This window comes from Felis catus, chromosome C1, assembly GCF_018350175.1.
Source record: "Felis catus isolate Fca126 chromosome C1, F.catus_Fca126_mat1.0, whole genome shotgun sequence".
NCBI lineage: Eukaryota > Metazoa > Chordata > Mammalia > Carnivora > Felidae > Felis > Felis catus.
This window is the reverse complement of record NC_058375.1, coordinates 24680288-24702434: the sequence shown is the minus strand read 5'-3', so window position 1 is coordinate 24702434 and position 22147 is coordinate 24680288. Positions and strand designations below refer to the sequence as shown.

General features: G+C 40.0%; 2 protein-coding genes across 3 annotated transcripts in view; one reads left to right on the top strand and one right to left on the bottom strand.

The window, feature by feature from the left end:
* SYNC (syncoilin, intermediate filament protein) overlaps positions 1-1802 on the top strand; it is a 16559-nt gene extending 14757 nt beyond the window's left edge. For both annotated transcript variants that reach the window (XM_023258422.2, XM_023258421.2), the window contains one exon: positions 63-1802. In XM_023258422.2, the coding sequence (XP_023114190.1) occupies positions 63-138 (76 nt within the window). In that variant the 3' untranslated portion in view covers positions 139-1802. The remainder of the gene's footprint in view (positions 1-62) is intronic.
* RBBP4 (RB binding protein 4, chromatin remodeling factor) lies at positions 1252-22147 on the bottom strand. The gene is made up of 12 exons (XM_003989824.6): positions 21989-22147; positions 21262-21409; positions 16682-16827; positions 10076-10249; positions 9612-9727; positions 9334-9494; positions 9111-9237; positions 8896-8973; positions 7029-7105; positions 6865-6922; positions 6664-6774; positions 1252-2256 (listed from the first exon to the last, which is right to left on the bottom strand). The coding sequence occupies exons 1-12, from the start codon at positions 22002-22004 to the stop codon at positions 2191-2193; spliced, it is 1278 nt and encodes a 425-aa protein (XP_003989873.1). The 5' UTR covers positions 22005-22147; the 3' UTR covers positions 1252-2190.

The window sequence follows — 22147 nt, the reverse complement described above, 5'->3', positions numbered from 1 at the left end:
ATGCTGTATTATTTCAAGTTGCACAAAATATAAACTTATTTTTTCTTTTCTCAACTTTACAGGGGCTGTTTAGAAACATATGGCCAAATCTGCAATCCAGAAACAGCAACACAAAACTTCTTAGCAAAGGATCACTAAGTATCCTCTGGACATACTTTTTTTTCCAAGAGAAGGGAGTGCCAGGGACTTGGCAAGCAATTCACCCTGGGAAAGTTACAAATACTGGCTGACCTGTTTAAAAAGATTCTAAGGCTGGCTGGAGGCAGAACACCATCAGTCAAGGCTTAGGTGGAGTCTATTTCATAGGCTGCTGGTACCAAGCTAAATGCACTTAGCAACGGAAAAAGAAGCCTTCTGTTCTCCAGCAGCAACCCCCACGTGCGGAGTAAAGGATGGATGTATGGACACACTTTAGTGTTGTGAAGAATGTATCTTGCCTTGTGTTGACCCAAAACAAAAACCTTTTTTGGAGCACAGGTAGGGTCAAAAAGGCAGCCGATTTTCATTATATGGGTTTACAATTTGAATTCTTTTGTGCCATGAGTATTAGACTTTAAAATGAATCCTTTTACAAAGTTTAAGTCTGTGCAGACTCATACAGTTTACTCCTAATTCTGTGAAGATAATTTTCGCTATACTCTAAAAGAACTACTGACTTGGAAAAAAGGAACCAATCCAGATTTGAACCTAAAGGTTAAGAATACTCAGATTTTCCCAAAGACTGTGTCTCATGAAAATGATTCTGGGTCAGAGTGATCTACTCAGTTAAATTGAGTGCCTGGCAAAGAACCAGGCATTTTATCTGGTTATGGTACTTAGTGATAAAGGCTTTCAAGAGCCTATTATTTCTAACCTCTAAGTACAGACCCCAGTGAAAAATATACTGGGGAGATTCAACCTCTCTATGGGAAAAGGTTCAAACACCTTTTCCAAATTTAAAATTTGCCTTAAATGCTCTCTGCCACATTGCCTTTGACAGTCTTGAAAGTCCATATAGTTCTCTAGAGAGACTTCAAAAAGATGTGATTTTATCAAAGACTAATCCTGTGCCTCTCGGGTTCAGCGTTTTATGTCTTGCACTTTCCCTGGGAAGGAGTGAACCTCTTTTCTCTAGCTCTGGGTCTATTATATTTAATTCTGCTCTTGATAGTCAAAGACCAGAGACAATTACTGTCCTCTGAACAACCCTTCGAGAAGCCAGACTGGTGTTTGATGAATGTTATGTACTAAATAAAACCCATCAGCATGGGGTTACGTAGAAAAGCAATTTATTCCATTATAAGCACTTACACAGTTAGTCATGGAGAGTAACAGGCCTGCTGGTGAAACAGGTCACCCAAAATAGAGATGGTACCAAACTAGTGGTCAAGGACTAACTCCTTTAAAAAAAAAAAAAAAAAAAAAAAAAAAAAAAGCAACTCTTATCCAGGATTAATTTAATTTTAAAAACAAATACAAGCTATCAATTCACTCTTCTCAACTCAACTGGACAGTCTACCTGTGGTATAACTGTCAGGTAAAAACATACATCTTTACAACTTGGTGGTCCCAAGTTTTTTAAAAAAACCATTTCACAGAAAGGAAAGAAATATGAAAACAGCTCAAGAAATACACTAACAAGCAAAAATATATGGGGAAAGAGGAACACATAGGTTTGACTTAACTGAAGAAACAGGGGAGACTGGTCTACATAGGAAAATGTGCATCCTGGAAAGTCAGGTGTGAAGATTTCAGAAGAGGAATTTATAGGACTTGAATCTCCCCCATTTCCTGAATAAAAATGACATCGTGTGGTATTTATACTCCATGGCTCAGACACCTACCTCACTTGGCTCTATTCCTTCCTCACTTTAGCCTTAACTTAAAGGAGTCTGAAAAACTTGGGGATACAGCCTAAGAAGAAAAATAACCACACACAATATTCCCCTTTCTAAAGTGGCTACTTTAGACCTTTGTTACTAGAAAATTCCTGAAGAAAATTTAAATAGAAGTCTGTGGTTTTACTGAATCAAGTCCCCCAGTTAATATTTAGAAAACACCCTCTGTTTGGGCTAGTAACATTGTTGATGGTACCTATCTATCATAGAGGGATAGCCAAACAAAGTCTGTGTCTCAAAACCAGTGTTAAATCAATCTCAGGGTTGAGAGGAAAAACAGGGGAGTCTAAAATCACAAGAAGTGCAGACGTATCTAGGACCCTTGTCCTTCTGGATCCACGCTTCCTTCAGGGTCTTCATCATTATAAATGTTCTCTGCCTGCCCAAAAACAAGAAACAGAGAAAGGGCATTTAGTAAACATGGAAGATATTTCTTGAAGTTAAAGTTTCAAAAACAGATCAGGCCAGAGAGAGAGACTGAACCAGAGTCTCTGTAGCAACTATTCAGCTCTGCAGTTGCTGCATGAAAGCAACCATTGACCATCTGAAAATGAATGGGTATGGCTATGTTCCAATAAAAACAGGCAGCTGGCCCACAGGCCAAGTAGATTAGGACGTTCCCACAAAACTGAAGTATGGTTACTGTTTGTCTTCACACTCAACCTTCAGGAGTCCTTTTATTGGACGTTAGTCACAAGAGTCAAAAAGTAAAAACGACAGGGGCGCCTGGGTGGCTCAGTTGGTTGAGCGTCAGACTTCGGCTCAGGTCATGATCTCACAGTTTGTGGGTTCAAGCCCCGCATCAGGCTCTGTGCTGACAGCTCAGAGCCTGGAGCCTGCTTCAGATTCTGTGTCTCCCTCTCTCTGTCCCTCCCCTGCTCGCGCTGTGTCTCTCTCTCTCAAAAAAAATATAAAACATTAAAAAAAATTTATAAAATTAAAAAAAGTAAAAACACCACAAATGCCCATCAAATGATGAATAAATAAAAAATGGTATGTGGCAATAAAAAAAAAAGGTAGTCACATATTGTATTATTTAGTTTATAGTAAGTGTCCAGAACAGGCAAATCCGTAAAGTGGACTGGGGATTGCCTACTGCTGGGTGGACTGGAGAAAAATAGGGAGTGATGGCTAATGGGTATGCAGTTTTTCTGAGGAGTAAATTACTGTGGTGACGGTTGCATAATTCTGTGATTACAGTAAAAAATAAGCATTCATTAAGAGACTCCCCCCCCCCCCCCGCAACCATGGGTTTCAAATCTCAATTTATGAATATTTTTAAAAGAAAATTGCTCTAGGGGCGCCTGCGTGGCTCAGTTTGTTGGGCGTCCAACTTCGGTTCAGGTCATGATCTTGCAGGTCGTGGGTTCGAGCCCCACATCGGGTGCTCTGCTGTCAGCATGGAGCCTGCTTCAGATCCTGTCTCCCTCTTTCTCTCTGCCCCTCCCCTGCTTGCGCATGTGCTCGCTCTCTCTCAAAAAAAAAAAGAAATGTAAAAAGAAAAAAGAAAACTGCTCTAGCATAAAATAAACTCTACTTCTATTATTTGATGAAAAACTTGCAGCCAAAGGCATAATCTTAAATACAGAAAATACTTTTATTTGGGGAAAGTTAACTGTTCTTACTTAGCATCTACTGTGCACAAATCACTAGGCTAGGTGCTGCAGAGGATGGGACAGTCTTATCTTTAAAAAGCCTGTGATCTGACTGCAACAGGAACGTACACGATTTTGTAATGTTTTCTGACAACAAATGTGTAACTGTCTTTTTCACCCAAAGGTGTCTAACAATTCAATTCAATCCTGACACTAACTACACCTAGAAGTAGTGTCAGACTCCATAGGTTTAAGGGCCTGGTCCCACAAGACGATAATCCTCACTTCAGAGGCCAGTGTCAAGCCGAGTGCCCAGACTAACCAGGTACTTCTGTCCAACTTGCCTATAAAACTTGGGGGTTTCCACAGGCTGTCCTCCCACCCCCTGCCATCTTAGATTTGATAATCTGCTGGAATGACTCATAAAATCATGAAAACTTTTATTTAGTATCAGCAGTTTACAACTTAAAACTCAGGAATAGTCAAATGGCAGTGATGACCAGGGCACGGTGAAAAGGGAGCACAGAGCGTCCATGCCTTCCCTAGGCAGCATCGATCTATTTAACAACTTGGAAGCTCATTGCATCGAGAAGTTTTATAGAGGCTTTTCAAGAGTCTTTACAGAGCGCAATCCCCTCTGCTTGTGGGTGGGAGGGACTGAAAAGTTTTCCAATCAACTGTTCAGTCTTTTGGGAGCCCAGACCTATCCTGAGGCTATCCAGTGGCCCTAAGTTACCTCCTTAGCCTAAACTCAGGCGTGGCCAAAAGGGGCTCTTTATAAATAGGAATAGAGACTTCTACCACTCTGACAATCCCAAAGGTTTTAGGACCTCTGTGCTAGGAACCTGGACAAAGACCAAATATTTATTTTATAATTCTCCTTTTCTTTTACAATTCTAAAAAAAACAAGTAAAGAAAATACCTGGCCTGCCTGAAGATGATGTAGTTCAATCTACTACAACAATCCCATGGGAACAACTAAAATATTTTTAATTTAAAGGCTATCCAAGGCAGACTATTTCACTTTTCCGTCTTTAATTTTTATATTAATTTTACGTGGGTACAATACAAGGAAAAAGGTGAGCCAGATTTTCTGTTTACACATATAACACATAATTATTACTAAAAGGAATAAAGAAGAAATAAAAATACTCCCTAAATATACCAACCACATTTTGACAAATAGCCTTCTAAATAGTTAAACATTTTTTAAAAATTATGTTTATCTTTGAGAGTGCACGCATGCAGGCGCACCCAGGCACCCCTAATTAAACACTAGCTACAATAATTTTAACATGAGGGATTACAGCATGCTATTGTTCTACGACCTGCCCTTTTCCTACTTAAAATGTCATGGGTATCTGATAAAAACAAACCACATTTCTTTTTGATACATAATATTCCAAAGTACAGATACACCATACAATATGTTAATCTCAGGAGCACCTGGGTGGCTCGGTCAAACATTGGACTTCTGCTCAGGTCATGATCTCATGGTTTGTGAGTTCAAGCCCTGTGTCCAGCTCTATGCGAACAGCTGACAGCCTGGAGCCTGCTTTGAATTCTGTGTCTCCCTCTCCCTCTGCCCCTCCCCCCACTCACGCTATTTTAAAACTAAAATAAACATTAAAAAAAATCTGTGGTAAACACATAAAATTTACCATCTTGGGGCGCCTGGATGGCTAAGGCAGTTAAATATCTGATTCTTAATTCTGACTCAGGTCATGATCCCACAGTTTGTGGGACTGAGCGTCAGGATCAGGGCTGACACCACAGAGCCCGCTTGGGATTCTCATTCTCCCCCTCTCAGCCCCTCCCCCACTTGCACACATGCTCTCGCTCCAAAAAAACTTACGAAAAATATCTTAAATTTACCATCTTAACCACTTTTTAAAAGCATTTCATTTTTGTGACAGTGTGAGTGGGGAAGGGGCAGGGGACACAGCAGATCCAAAGTGGGCTCTGCACTGATAGCAGTGAGCCTGATGCGGGGCTTGAACTCACCTAACCAGATCATGACCTGAGCTGAAGTCAGACACTTGACCGACTGAGTCACCCAGACAGCCCCCATCTGAATCATTATTAAGTGTACAGTTCAGAGGCATTAAGCCCATTCACCTTATGTCCAACTATCAACCACCATCCATCTCCAGAAGGCAAGTGTTTCTAACTCTGCTATATATTAGACATCAGTTATCTTTTATTAAATTCCAAGCTCTCTGGAAATTCAAAGAATTCACCTCAATCACCTCCAACCGGGGTATAAAGGGCAGGGATGTTTTCAGCATCTACTAAAATTTCATGGAGAAATGATAGTATTTGATGCTGTGCCACTGTGGTAGGCATGTGCTGGGCATGTTCATAAGCCACTTCAAAGGAATGCCATTCTCAAAGATTCAACTGCCAGCAAAGAGGGGAAAGCAGAAGCCAAGCCAACAGCAAGGAGGTTATTATAGTCTAGAAAGTAGTAGTAAAAATCTGACAAAAACTAGGGTGTGTAGTAGAAACAGGAAAGTAGGTATGTAAGCGTGTATTCTGTAAGAGGAGTATAGATATGACCCTGCAGACAATGTTAAACCTGGTAAGTGAACTAGACTTAGAAGTCTAGTGATAATAGGGGCGCCTGGGTGGCGCAGTCGGTTAAGCGTCCGACTTCAGCCAGGTCACGATCTCGCGGTCCGTGAGTTCGAGCCCCGCGTCAGGCTCTGGGCTGATGGCTCGGAGCCTGGAGCCTGTTTCCGATTCTGTGCCTCCCTCTCTCTCTGCCCCTCCCCCGTTCATGCTCTGTCTCTCTCTGTCCCAAAAATAAATAAACGTTGAAAAAAAAAAATTAAAAAAAAAAAAAAAAAAAAAAAAAGAAGTCTAGTGATAATAGAAAACTCTTGAGTTTTCAAGTTGGAAGAGCTGGAGAAGACACTAGAGCCATATAGGAAACAGGAAAATCAGGAGGAAAGGGGAGTAAGGTAAAGGGGGAGAGAAGTTTGGTTTCTTTGAGTCTGAAACACCACTGGGACAAGAAGATAAAGGTAACAAGCAGACACTTGAAAATGATAATGTGCAGCTAAGTGCTAAAGTCATACTCAGGAATAAACTGACCAGAGAGGCCAGTGGTATTCATTAAAGTCTATAAATATGAAGTGACACTACATCTCATTTACCTAACCTCCCCCAAATAAATGATTAACACTTACCATTTGCCAAACCTGCATGATATTATCTTCTGATACAGAACAAATCACCCAAGGTTCATTGGGATTCCAGGAGAAATCAGATATCTTGGCAGTGTGACCACCATGAATAAACTGCAAGAGGGAGAAAAACAAAGATATGAGGAACAGAGAGAGGACAATAAATACAGACTATTTCAATACTACTCAGTGTGCGTAACATACCAACAATTCTGGTGGCCCATCTTCTGCATCTTCTGGGGATTGTTCCTCTCCAATTTTACTAGCACAAGAAAATTTTTATAAGTTAAAACATTTATCCTGAGTAACTAATTTGGGAAAGTATAAATAAAGTTAACTCCACAAAAAGTAACTAACACAAGATTTACCTTAAATCCCAGACGTTCAGTCTGCGATCAGTACCACTGGAAGCCAAAATAGTCTCATTGTGAGGCGACCACTGAACCTATAGTAAGAATGAAGGAAACAGAAAAGCATTTAGAAAATTCAGGGAGGGGGCACCTAGGTGGCTCAGTCAGTAAGCGTTCGACTTCAGCTCAGGTTGTGATCTCACGGTTCATGAGTTTGAGCCCCACGTCGGGCTCTGTGCTGACAGCTCAGAGCCTGGAGCCTGCTTCCGATTCTGTGTCTCCTTCTCTCTCTGTTCCTCCCCCACTCACGTTCTGTCTCTCTCTCAAAACACAAATAAACATTAAAAAAAAATTTAAAAATTGAGGAGAAAATACCTAAATTATATTTAACAATTAAAACATTTTGTAAATAAAAGAAGAAATCAACGTATTTTAGATGTTATAAAACTTGACAGCTAGATAATATTGTTTCTTATATGGAAATGATCTATCACTAAACCTAGGAAGTCAGCTTTTGTTCTTTTTCACTTTACATGTATGTATTTTAAAGATTTTTAAACTTTAAAGTAGGCTCCACACCCAAAGTGGGGCCTGAACACACGACCCCAAGATCAAGAGTTGCATGCTCCACCAACTGAGCCAGCCAGGTGCTCATCTTATATTTTTGGGGATCTGATCTTATCTATTCTTACTAATTCTGGCTTCTGGCTGAATGTAATCCAATTCTGACCTTAGAACCAAAATGCAAAACACATACACACAATATCTATTTTCTCAAATACTTACTATAAATTCAGCACTATAAAACTGATAAAAAATGACTCCTTACAATAATGACTTTATTAAAGTTAGCTACTACACACACAACAAAATCACATATTGTTACACTGTTTGATAAGAAAGTCCTAGGTTCACGGTACGGATAAGAGTGCATTAGTGACCAATACTTAGGGAGGAATTTAGACATACTCCTGGCAAGAATACCATTACAGGCAAGGACAAAAAGACAGAGTAAAGACAAAATGTTCACTGGAGAGGCTGAGAGTAGAAAATAAGGTTAAGTGAGACTAAGTGCATGGGAAAATGGCTCACCTAGAGACTAGTTCAGAGGCCACTTTCACACAACCAAAATTAAATTTGACCACTCTTAGGTTCTTAACACTTGACCATCTTTTATTATGGTGACTCTAAATGGGCCTTTCCTTGCTATAGAATTGTAAGCTCTTTGACGGCAAAGACTAGAACATATTCCTCACAGTTTTCCAGCAATAAGCTTTGAACATAGTGCAACATTTCTTGACTGATTCAGTTTTTCCAGATTAAGAAAGGAGCTTAAACTCATGAGGCAGGAAACATGGGAGCTAGCACTTTAGGCTTCAACTACAAAATCAACAGACATGGCAAGTTCTGGAAATAAGGTAAGAGACAAGGGTCAGAGACAAGAATAAAATCAGACCCTAATTTTCCTTCTTTTTTTGTGGTTTAATTTTTTAAGTTTATTTATTTTGAGAGAGAGAGAGAGAAAGAGGGAGGGAGGGAAGGGCAGACAGGGAAGGAGATGGAGAATCCCAAACAGGCGTGGAGCCTGACGCGGGGCTTGAACTCACTAACTGGGAGATCATGATCTGAGCCAAAGTCGGACACCTAAACGACTGAGCCACCCAGGCGTCCCCAGGCACTAATTTTCTTAATACCTCAAGAATGTAAGTGGCCAATGACCAGTTTCAGGAAGTATAGAAATAACAATCCCAATTCCTACAGAGATTAGCATAAACATGTAGAAGATTTTTATTATTTATAGTAATGGGATAAGCCACAAGTGTGCCTACTCACACATCCAGGTTTTCCTTAAAGAAAAAAAAAAAAGCACATTAGTTTCTCTTACTTGGAATATTTCATCCTTATGTGATTCAAAGGAATGCAACTTAAGTTTCAGATTTCTCAGATCCCACAAAGCAACGGTCTACATACAAAAAGGAAAGCAAGAACAATCAATTTTTTTTTAATGAGAAGAAATTCCGTAACTAAAAGATCTCTGTGCATTCAAAGGAAGCCAGAGAAATTCACCCTATGTTTTTTCTTAAAATAAAACAAACTGACCTTGTCAGCTGATCCTGTGGCAAGAATGAACTCACTGTAAGGATTGAAAGATAGGCAGTTCACTTCAGCAGTGTGAGCATCAACCGAGTGGCTTGGTTTGGAAGTATTGTTTGAACGAGTATCCCAGCTTTGATAAAAAAGAAAAAACAGGAAAAAACCTTAAAATAGGTAACAATATAAAACTTAGATAACAAAGAAAAAATTAAAACACGATTTTACTCACATCATAAGTTTCTGATCATCAGCAACTGACCCAAACAGAGACTCATGGAGCAGATGCCAGGAAACGTCTTCTACTACTGCTGTATGCCCTGTAAAGATGGTCTTCGCATCCACAACTTTTCCTTCCTTTGGAACAGCACTGATGTCCCAGAGGCAGATGGTCTTAAATGTAAAATTAACTATTATATAAATGGAAGATTCTCACTTTCCCACACACCCCAGAAAAGAAACCAACTGATAACTAGCCCAGATTTGCTTCAAAATGGGAAGGATACGCACATGGTCATCTGAAGCACTAAGTAAGTGCCCACTGAGATTTGGGTTCCAAGAAAGCCCATAGCCTTCCTTCTGATGTCCACGGAGACGCAGGTCGGGGTTGCACTCTCCAGAAGGGTCTGCAAAGTAACCGACATATCAAGACTATCCAGAGCCCACTTCCTCCTTGGGTCTACTAAACATAATGGAATTTTGATCAAGAGTTCGAAGGCTCTTCATATCTACAGCGATACAGACCCATTATGATCAAAGAATGCTTAAAATTAAAATGAGCATCACTCTATTCTGTGTAAAAAAGCACTTTTTTCCCCACCTGGGTAAGAAGAATGAAGAATACCCACACATACCAGTATAAATCACCAGTATAAATTATACAAAGAATAACAAGCAATTAAATTCCAATTGAGTGGAGCAATGTATTCCCACAGCGACTCATTATCTGTATTTGAACTAAAGAGGGCAGGTACCTGGCTTGGAAGGATGTTTGGTATAGTCAAAAACAAGAACATCGCTGGATGGAGTCTTTGTTGCAATGATGCAAGGGTTCTGGGGCATATAGCGTGCCCTGTTTACTTCTCCTTCATGGTTGATCTTGATCTCTATTTCAATTTTTCCACTAACTGAGCCAAAACCTCCAAATTCTGTAAATAAGAAATTGCAAATGAGAACAAAGCAAGAGATACCCTATGTCACTCAAATGATGACACAGGCCAAGTTTGCTTTTTATCAGCAAACTGATGTAAGAGAAGTAATCTAGACATTTGTCAGCAGTATAAAGTGTTTTCACACCTTTTATTGATTCTTATTGCAATACTACACAGTAGGGAACAGTTAATATCCTCAAAATTTTTACAAAGAAAAACAGAAATCTGGAGTACCTACATTAATGTGTTCCTAGTGACATGACTTTGGCAGAACCTAATGTGAATCCCCATTTTTTGATTCCCAGTCTAGTATTCTTTCAGCCATAACTACACCAACTCTGGAGAGTTGTATAATTAATAAATATATATGCTATCTAAAAGTAGGAACACTATACCAATTCCACTTCAAAAGTAGGTTCTTGGGGTGCTTTGGTGGCTCAGTTTGTTAAGCATTCAACTTCAAGTCAGGTCATGATCTCACTCACTGCTGTCAGCGCAGAGCCTGCTTCAGATTGTCTCCCCCTCTCTGTCCCTCCCCTGCTGGAGTTCTCCCTCTCCCTCTCTCAAAAATAATAAACAAAATAAATCAAAAAGCAGATTCTCAAGCAATTAAAAAAATTTTTAACCTTTATTTATTATTTTTGAGAGGCAAAAAGAGACAGTGTGCGAGCAGGGGAGAGGCAGAGAGAGACAGGGAGACAGAATCCGAAGGAGGCTCCAGGCTCTCAGCACACAGCCCGACGTGGGGATCAAACCCACGAACTGTGAGATCATGACCTGTGCTGAAGTTAGACGCTTAACCGAATGAACCACCCAAGCACCCGTCAATAATCAATTTTTAAATCTCACTTAAAATACCGAAAGTGCTGAATAAACAGAACCTAAGTTACTATTTTAATGAATATTAGAGTACACAGTATGCCAGGTACTAAAGACTTCTTCCTATACCATTTATTTGAAGACCTAGTTTGGAATGTCCTTTCTGAAATACCATCACACCATTATCTTTTCCCTGTACCATTTCTTTTAGTCCAGTGACAAAACACAGAGCCCAAGAGGTAGTTTCGTTTTCCTAACCCCCACTTACATATGCCAACCATGATCCTTAGCTGAAATAAACCAGGCAAAGAATAGATAAAAACATTTCTTATTCACATTTGACTACTGTATGCACTTAGTTCTCCCAAGTGTCACCATAAAATGTATAACAATATAATTTGTGATTATGTAAATCTTGGCAAAGCAACATATAAACAAACAAAGGTAGTTAACTATCAGTCAAAGAATTACAAAAGGCAGAATAAGATATCTAAGAGTCAGATGTTGGCCTAACTGCCACTTAGCTTAGTGATTTGGGGAAGACCTTCAATTTCTCTGAGCCTCAAATACTTTATTCATAAAGCAAAGCTGTGAAATTAACTTGTAAATGAAAATGCTGTCAAGAGTACTGTTACTAAGTGTTACACTTTGAAGGACAAAAAAAAAATTTTTTTTAAGTTTATCTGGGAGGGTGGCAGGGAGAGGGAGAATCCCCAAAAGGCTCTGTGCTGTCAGTGTTGAGCCCAACATGGGGCTTGATCTCATGAACAGTGATCACGGCCTGAGCTGAAACCAAGAGTTAGACAGTTAACCAACTGAACCACCCAGGTACCCCAGGACAAAAATCTTTTTAAAAAGCAAGGATATAGATGGGTAATATGGCTGGCAGATTAGATAACTTTCAACTTCCAAGTTAACTTTTAGACGTTGAAATGCAAATGTTTCATACAGGCTAAAAATCTAAAAATAAAAGCTCAAAATAGACACTAAAAGAGAAAAAAAACCACGTTAAATGAATTTTCCCCCAGAACTCTAGACCATGAGCATCTATGATGTAAAAAAAGAAGGCAGGATAGGATGTGATTGCAAGGAACTTTCAGTCCAAACACACAGAGATAAAATGTAACTACAGATGACTATGACAAAAAAGCAGAACTACCAGAAAACAGATACCAATAACAAGGGAAGAACAACAGCTGGCACAGAGTCTGCAGAACAAGGGTATTAACTACAGAATGTGGGGTATTTTGGTGTGGGATACATACTAAACAGAGGAACTCTCTAACTGTGGATAAAGTACAGTAATAAGTCAGCTTAGAGGATTCACAATTGAGTTTTTGTGAAGATGATGATTTATCAATTTAAAAAATAATTAGGGGTTCTCAAGTTAAAGCTGGTATACGAAAGGCCAAATCTGAAATAGGAAAGATTGAGGTATCAATGTACAATAATTAAATGGCTATCAAAGTCCAGTTATATTTCTATTTTGTTTGCTTCTCTCCGTATAAAATGGTATTAAAAAAACTTGAGCTATAATGTAGTATAAGTGCCTAGTTTGACAAATTTTTACAAATGTATACACTAGGAAAACCACCACCCAGATCAAAATACAGAAATTTCCAGCCTCCCAGAAGGTACTATCGTGTCCCTCCCAGCCAGTATTTTCCCCAACGAACTAGGTAACCGGCATTGACTTCTACCTCTAAGCCACTCTTTCAGCCCATAAAAACCTTTTCACTATAAAGAGTAAACTCTAATATCCGTTAACTATCTCATCATGATTTAATAACAGTTTATTATGTATAATTCAGACAAAAGATATCTTAAAAAAAAAAGTCCCCAAATAAGTTGCTAGAAATAAACTTGATATTGGACGATCTTGGTAACAGAGTCATTTAAATGTAAATTTTAGAGGCACCTGGGCGGCTCAGTCAGTTGTGACTTTGGCTTAGGCCATGATCTTACAGTTAGTAGGTTCAAGCCCCAAGCCCTAAATCCCACAATGGGCTTTGCGCTGACAGAGTGGTGTCTGCTTCAGATTTTGTCTCCTTCTCTTTGCCCTTCCTCTGCTTGCTTGTGTGCACTTGCTCTCTCTCAAAAATAAGTATTAATAAAAATTTTTTATATCTAATCTATTTTATAAGGGCTTAAAACGGGACTATAGCCAGGCTGAACCTAATATAAACACAAATTATTTTAACATCAAAACAAGACTAAGTCAGTTTTTAGTGTTCACTTTGGAAGTTCAATGATCTTTTGAAGCTATCTGACATCAATTACCTAAAACCAAATGGGGTCAAGTGGATGGTAACTCATTACAATAGTTCAATCTGAGAGTCCAGGACATTTCATCTGAGAGTGAGAGAGACTAGTAACTATCTACCTCACCACCACCTAAGAGACACTATGATATTATGTACTTCCATCATTGTTAAGACCATATGGAGAGAAGCCTATCCAGTGATCTGAAGATGGGGGGGGGGGGGGGGGGGGGGGGGGGGGGTGGGGGGGGGGGGGGGGGGGGGAAGGGAAGTAAAGAGAAGAGGGAGAAATGGGAGATAAGCTATGTAACCTTAGGGCAAGTTACGAAACACCTATGAGTATCAGTTTCCTTGTGAGGATTAAATAGGATGATTTATATAGTGGTACAAATATAATTACTGGTATTTTAAATTGTTTCTCCATAATTAAACATTAATTAAGGGGGATGAAGCAAAAATTGGCTTGATGCTGTTCAAAAAACTCAATTACCAGAAAAAGACTTGAGTATATATGTTAAAAAATGCCACTTCTAAAACCAGTGAAGAAAATAATTTGCCAGCAAATGGTTTTTTAAAAAATTGCTGGGGTGCCTGGGTGGCTCAGTTGGCTAAGTTTCCAACTCTTGATTTTGGCTCAGGTCTTGATCTCACAGTGGGATTGAGCCCCTCGTGGGGCTTCGAGCTGACAGTGCAGGGTCTGCTTGGGATTCTCTTTCTCCCTCTCTCTCTGTCCCTCCCCTGCTCAGGCATGGGCTCTCAAAATAAACAAACATTAAAAAAAATTTTTTTTAAAATAAATAAAGATAAAAAATTGCTAACCACTTAGGAAGATTATAGTTTTAATGGTTAAAACATAAGTACCAGAAAACAACAGCTAAATATTTTAAAATCTTGGAATGATGAAGGCATTCAAAGAATGACACAATATCTGAAGGACATCAGAGAAAAGTTGGACAGGTAAATCCAATGTTGCCGAGGGCATGGAGAAACATACCAATACGATTGCTATTGGTGGGACTGAATGTTTTTTGGAGGGCAGTTTTGCTCTGATCGGCCTTCCACTTAGAAAATTTATCCTATAATGAGGCACCTGGGTGGCTCAGTTGGTTAAGCATCTGACTTCGGCTCAGGTCATGATCTCACTGTTTGTGAGTTAGAGGCCCACGTCGGGCTCTGTGCTGACAGCTCAGAGCCTGGAGCCTGCTTTGGATTCTGTGTCTCCCTCTCTCTCTGCTTCTGCCCCACTCATGCTGTCTCTCTCAAGAATGAATAAACATCAAAAAAAAAAAAATTAAAAAAGAAAAACAAAACTTATTCTATAGTAAAACTATAAAGGATATATGGTACAAGTACTGTTTTTGAAGTCCGAAAATTGGAAACCACCTAAATGTCAAATAAGGGATAGTTAATTATGACACAGTATATAACCATCAAAAGGAAATTATGTCTAAACAAAACAAAACAAAACAAAACAAAAAAGGAGCTATGTCTTACACAAAAAGATGTTCAAGATACATCAGGCCAGAAAAGCCTATTCTATGCTGTATCCCTAGTACCAAGGAAAAACCCTGGCATTCAGTATTTGCTTTGATTTTTAAAATAATTTATTACATTACCCATCAGAATATTGCTTTGTCACTAAACCAAAAATCCTATTTCAAAACAACTTATCTTCATTTCTTTTAAAGATTTTAATTAAATTTTTTAATGTTTAGAGAGAGAGAGAGAACACATGCAAGTGAGGGAGGGGCAGAGAGAGAGAGGGAGATACAGAATTCAAAGCAGCCTCCAGGCTCTGAGCTGTCAGCACAGAGCCTGATGCAGGGCTTGAACTCCCAAACTGTGAGATCATGACCTGAGCTCCAGTCACATGCTTAACCGAATGAGCCACCCAGGCGACCCACAATTTATCTTCATGTAATAAAAAGGAAATTAATGCTCAGAGAGGCTAAATGATTTATCCAAAACCACACAGCTAGTGAGAGGCATAACAGGATCTCAAGCCAAAATCTTCGGATTCTTAGATTCAGTGCCCACCGCCCCCCCCAACACTAATGCTTATCAAGAAAATAACTTCCCAATAATCGTATCACATATACTTGGGTCAGTGACACAAAATCATGTTTGCAGACCATTACCTTAAGAACTTACTACTTTGCATTCTGTATCACCCTAAGGCAAATATGGAGTAATCAAAAGATTAACTGCACAGAACGATCCTGGCAAATAACTGGAGGGAGCTCAAAAGAACTTAGATAAAAAATGGATTCTGCTAGTCAGGAGAAATCTAAGGAAAGAAACATTAAACATCCATTTTTTTTTAAAAGATCGCAAATCTCAATGAGAGTGTATCTTTTACCTCTTGGTACTAACTTGCGTTCAAGGGTAACAACAAAGGTAACTCACCCATTTCCACCTCTACTAAAAGGGAAAAAGTATTTAGTTAAACCCTTAGGTCATCTCCTAAAAATAGGATACAATTAAATGGCTCATTTAATTTTTATATACATATCAAGTGCCATGGTTGTCATTTCTACCACTTCAATCTGAGAAAGCGTAATTTAAGCCAGTGTTTCTTAGTCTTTTTTCCCCAAGAAACAAGATGTTTTATAAAACATCTTTTCTGACACTCTTGGTGAAATTTTAATACCATAGATACCCTGTATATTTATGTACACCATGCACATCTGTGCTTTACACATTTAAAGAATTAAGATGGTTTTCACACATCCCACTCTCTGAGAACAAATTTTCATCCCCTTGGGGGCAATTATCTCCCGAGCTGAGAATGCATGCACAAAAACAGAAATGGTAGATTTTTGGGGCACCTGGCTGGCTCAGTCAATAGAGCATGCAACTCTTAATCTTGGGGTTTTGAGTGTGAGCCCCACGTTGGGTGTAGAGATTACTTAAATTAAAAAACAATAAAAAGGGGCACCGGGGTGGCTCGGTTGGTTAAGTGTCCGACTCTTGATTTTGGCTCAGGTCATGATCTCATGGTTCATGAGTTCGAGCCCTGCGTTGGGCTCTGTGCTGGCAGCATGGAGCCTGCTTGGCATGTTCTCCATACCACCTCCCCCCCCAAATAAACATAAGGAAAACGACAACAACAACAAAAACCTCCTTAGTAGAGAGAGGTTTATAGAAAAGGCACAGAACCATGTTATGTGTTAAGCAGCTCTTCTGAAACTTAGTATCTGTACTGCAAACCCAGGCTTTCCAAAGCTCAAAATCTTATTACTAACTTGACAGGCTAATTTATCAAACTTAACATTCATTTCATGATACTTCAAAAATATAAAAAATATAACCCACACATTATTCCTTCTTTTGTTTTTAAGATTCCTACCTCCTTTCTCACTATCGTAGTGGGAAGCATCAAACTGAGCATCATCGTTAGGGAGCTGCACACTGGCTATCACAAGGTGGTTTTGTTCATCCGACGTGTGTGTTCCCAGGACAAGTCGATGAATGCTGAAGTCTTTCCCTTCTGGTCTGTTAACAGCAACATATGGTCACTATTCAAATTAGCAACACTGATAGAGACAATGAAGTAGTGATATACATATACACGCAAAAAGGCACAATTATAACCAGGTTTTGAGAGGACAAAGTCATTATGAGCCACATTTCTAACTTTTAAAAAATTTTAATGTTTATTTACTTTTGAGAGATAGACAGCATGACCAAAGGAGGGGCAGAGAGAGAGGAAGACACAGAATCCGAAGCAGGCTCCAGGCTGTCAGCACAGAGCCCGACGCAGGGCTTGAACTCACGAATTGTGAGATCATGACCTGAGCTGAAGTCGGACACTTAACTGACTGAGCCACCCAGGCACCCCTACACATTTCTGACTTTTAATGTATCTTCCATAGAGAAGACTACATAGCACTTAATAGGACTACATAGCACTTCATTTTCTTGACAAAAAATTTATAATTACTTTGGGTAAAACATCTAACAGAATAAAATGTGAATTAATTTCTCACCCTCCACAATGGGTTGGAGGTAAACAAAGTAATCGCTGGGTACACTAACACTTCAGGTTACTTCATTAATTTCATTAAAAGGTATAGGAAAGAAAATAATTATTAGATAAACTAATTGTTCAAATATTTACTAAGTGCCTAATCAGTGACACATTGTGCCAAAAACTACGAAGTACAAAAAATGATTAAGACATGATTCATGCCCTTAAAAAACCAGGGGCAATTAATCACATATACAAATAATTAAAACACAAGTCAATAAACACATGAAACGTACATAAGAATATGAGAATTTAAAAATAAATAAATAGGGGCGCCTGGGTGGCTCAGTTGGTTAAGCAACTGACTTCGGCTGTCATGATCTCGCAGTTTGTTGAGTTCGAGCCCTGCGTCGGGTTCTGTGCTGACAGCTCAGAGCCTGGAGCCTGCTTCAGATTCTGTGTCTCCCTCTCTCTGCCCCTCCCCTACTCTCGCTCTGTGACTGTCTCCCAATAATAAATAAACGCTAAAAAAAATTTAAATAAATAAATAAGATTGCTTCTGGAATTAAAGAAGTATTCATGAAAGAGGTGATACTTAAGCAGATATCAAAATGAGAGATAAAACCTAGAAGAGACAAGGGTTTTGAAAGACAGTATTCCAAAGAAAGGGAACTGAGCAAAGGGCAGGTCTACAAAACGCCAGATATCATGTTAAACACTTACAAACCATGCATCAAAAGATGAAGATGAACTTGAGGTTTAGGAAAATTAGGCAACTTGCCTAAGATCACACAACTACTAGAGGGGCACCTGGCTGGCTCAGTTGGTAGAGCATATGGCTTTAGATCTTGGGGGTCCTGAGTTTAAACCTCACGTTGGGTGTAGAGATTACTTTAAAAATAAACAAAAGAACTCACACCTACTAGGACCAACATCCCAACTGACTTTGGACATGGCAAAATGGAAAGAGAAGGCTAGAAAGCAGATTCTAGGGTACTGAGTGCCACCTTAAGGAATTCAAGACTCTATACTATAGAGGGAACAAAGGACCATGGAAAATTTCTAAGGACACAGCACCATTTGAATTATCACAGGAGGATTAATCTGACAGTGTAGAGGTTCTTCAAGTGTGGTTATCAGGACCACCAGCATCAGCATCTAGGAACTTCATCCAGAAAGGCAAATTAAATTCTCAGATCCACTCCAGACCTACTAAATCAGAAACCTGGAATGCAGGGCACCACAATCTATTTTACAATCCCTCCAGCTGATTACAATGCATGTTAAAGTTTGAGAACCTTTGGTCTAGATAAGAGATATTATACAAATGTAATTCATTGAGGCTTATAAATGAACCATCAAGTGGAGAAAGAGAAAAACCTAGGAAATGTCAAACCAAAGTCAAGTATGATAAAGAGAAATAGGAACAATAGGAGAAAGCCGATTGGGACCTCTATGGAAAGAATATACTCAGTTTGGAAAATGTCATGTTGGGGAACCCAGTAAGATAGTTCAGAGAAGACACCAGTAGGCTGCTGAAAATTCAGGAAGAACTCAGAAATTGGGTCTAGAGAGAACCAATAGAAATTCCTCTGCACAGAGGCAATAGGCATCTATATGCTACATAGAAAAAGTAGAGGAAAGAAAAGAGAATTGTCAACACAAAACTGGGAATGTCTACATTTAGACGGCTAAACAAAGAACCACAGGAAGTGGGGGAAAAAGATACTACAGAACTATAGTAGTATTTTTAAAAAAAAAGGATATGAATAAACACCATCCCCACAAGAAAAAAAAGAAAACAAGAAAAAGACCAACAGACACAAAATATTAAACACTAAGCCAATAGGTATGCTTGCTTCTAAGTAATCCTCGTCTTAAAAAAATTAGCTTTGGGGCTCCTGGGTGGCTCAGTCGGTTAAGTTTACGACTTCAGCTCAGGTCATCATCTCATGGTTTGTGAGTTTGAGCCCTTGCATCGGGCTCTGCACTGACCGGGCACAACTCTCTATCCCCCCTCCCCCACTCAAAATAAATAAACTTTAGTCTAATTCATTGCTTTCTAAATTGAGCTACTAACTACATTATATAGGAAGGTTTTTAAAAATATGGTTCCAGTATGATTTAGTAGGTATGCAGTGGCCAGTATTTGGGATCCACTGTTCCAATATGATGCATGCAGCTCATGATTGTGGAATCACCATTCAACTATTTTTCATCAATTACTCTGCCACCAGCTCCTAAATGGTTTGAACTACCATTGAGAACTCCTGACAGAAATGGCTCCACTTAACCCGAACTCAAGTAATTCTGATGATCAGTTAAACATGGGAATTCCTGGTCATGACAAAGCTTCTGACTCTAAATTTCTAGGTATTTTTTTAGAAGTTTGTTAAACATCATTAGGACAGATCTCCTCATTTTTAATGCCACTGTGAAGGTAGCAGCCGTGTTCTTAAGTCATTAGTAAAATTTGTATCAAATTTTATTACTTGTTGAGCTGAAACATGGCCTAATTAACCATATTCTGCAAATATCTTGAATTCTAAAGACATGAATTTTGAAGAAATTGAGTTATTTAATACACAATGTAATTTTTAAATGCTATTCTGAAAAGTGAAAGTTTTATAATAGAAAACCCATTATTCCAACAGGCACACTGGTTTTTATAAAACCTGGTATTATTTAAATTCACCTTCATCTTTGCATTGTTATTTCCTCCTGGGAGCCTTTCAGGATACCCTAAATTGAGGTGATTTTTTCCTTCCTCTGATAATTTTATCTGTGCCACTCTCATGATAATTATTTTTCACTGTAATATAGTAGCCCCCCTCCTTCAGTTTGGTCAACTACAGTCCCATCTGGAAGCAGATGATCTTCCTTCTGACTTAACATCAGGTCAGTAGTAGCCTAATACTTCATCACAAGGCCCATGTCATTCACCTCACTTTATTTCATCACATGTGCATTTTATCTTCTCAACATCACAAGAAGGGTGAGTACAGTGAGAAATTTTGACAGCAAAAGACCAGCTTTTATTATGGTACATTATTCACTCAGCTTTTGTTATGGTATATTATAATCATCCTGCTTTATCATTAGTCTCTTATTGTGCCTACATTGTTTAAACTTTGTCAGTTATGCACGTATAGGAAAAAACATAACACATAGAGTTCAGAACTATCCATGGCTCCAGGCATCCACTGGGGATCTTGGGCCATATTCCCTACAAATAAGGTTTGGGGGAGGGGAAATCTACCATACCTTATACACAAGGAGTCGAGGTAGGGAAGGTGACTTATCTCAATTTGCACACCCTGATATGTGGCACCTACCAGACCCTCAATAAATGTAAGCTAAATGAAATATTATTTTATCCTCTTAGAGGTAAGTTTCTCACGTGTAAGACACACAAGTGATTAATCTTTCACTATGCATAATTCCCTTATAGAAAAACCATCCCATCCTCAGGTGTTAGTTCTAAATATCCTAAGTATCTCCGTAAAACTGCTCTTAGCACATGTATCTATTATTAGTCTACACCAGCCTCTTCAACTAACTAGACATGTGCTCCTTGGAGGCAGGTACCATGTCATACACATCTTTGTACTAACCAGCTACTACCTATACATTCAAACGTTTTCCTGAAAGTACTAGAATGACCCATCACGGCATTTTTTGAAAGCTGACACGTTTTATATTATTTGGCCAACTATAGTTCTAACAGGCTATTCATTTCATATCAGGAAAAGAAAACAAATTTTCCCTTATCAGCTAAGTTGCAAAATTATTTTTACATTTTGTTTTATTTATTTATTTTTTGGCCTAGAAAAAAACGTCACCAATAGGCTTTGATCACGTGCCCTCTCCAAGAGACTGGCGGAAAATAGGGAAAATCAATGTGAGAAATCTCCACTGAGGAGGACACAACAAAATAACGTTCAAAAGATTCACGTCACCTGGTTACATCTGGAAGCCACTGTGCAGTTAGGCTAGGCCACTCCAGAGCATGGGTCATCACCAAATCGTAAAGAAAAGGGGTGTTCTTTTTCCATATTTTGTATTCTTCGTTGATCACACGTTCTTCTACTGCGTCATCAAAGGCTGCTAAAAAGTTGAAAACAAATGAAGTTAGCAAACACAAATGGAAACGGAGGAAACACTTCCAAAGCTACCGGCACAGCTCGATTCTGAAATGGAGATTTGCCTCAATCTCCCCCAGGCGGAGGTACCGACCCCCCTCCCTACCGTCGCGGACCCGCAACCACTCTCGGGCCAGTCACTCCGTTAGGCGTTGGGGCGACGGCGTCGAGCTCGGGAGCACGCTCCGGTACGCGCTAGGTCCACGGAGCCGGCGAGGAGGCCCGAGCACCGGCCTCTGGGATAGGGAACGGCGTAGGCACTCCCGGGAGAAGCGGGCCGACCGACAGGGAGCGCGGGGAGGGACCAAACAGCCTCCGCCACCCCCCCCCCCCGCCACTCCGGCAGCTCCACGCCGCGGCGACAGGCCTCCGCGCCGCTGGAACAGGCGCGCCGTTAGCCCGACCCGCGGGGCGATTTCTCCTCACGCCTTCGATGGTGGAGACAACACTCAAGAGTCGGGCTTGTCTTCACTGCTAGGCCCTGTCGAGGCTGCGGCGCCAGCCCGGCACCCCCGCCCTCCTGGGGCAGCCCCAGCACCCTCACCTTCCTTGTCGGCCATGGCGGGCAGGCAAGCCGGGGGGATCCCGGGGTCGAGCGTTGCGGGAGGGGCGGGGAGGCTACGGGCGCTCGCTCGGCGCGCGCGGCCTCTATTGTTTCCTGCTGCCCCTGCGTGAGGGCCGACTCGCGCACCTTCGCGCCAAC

Excerpts from the sequence above, each read along its gene's own strand:
- RBBP4 (XM_003989824.6), bottom strand. Across the intron at positions 9,238-9,333 it reads GATGATCAGAAACTTATGAT|CTGGGATACTCGTTCAAACA; the intron begins GTGAGTAAAATC and ends TTTTTATCAAAG. Across the intron at positions 6,923-7,028 it reads CTGAACGTCTGGGATTTAAG|TAAAATTGGAGAGGAACAAT; the intron begins GTAAATCTTGTG and ends TTCTTGTGCTAG.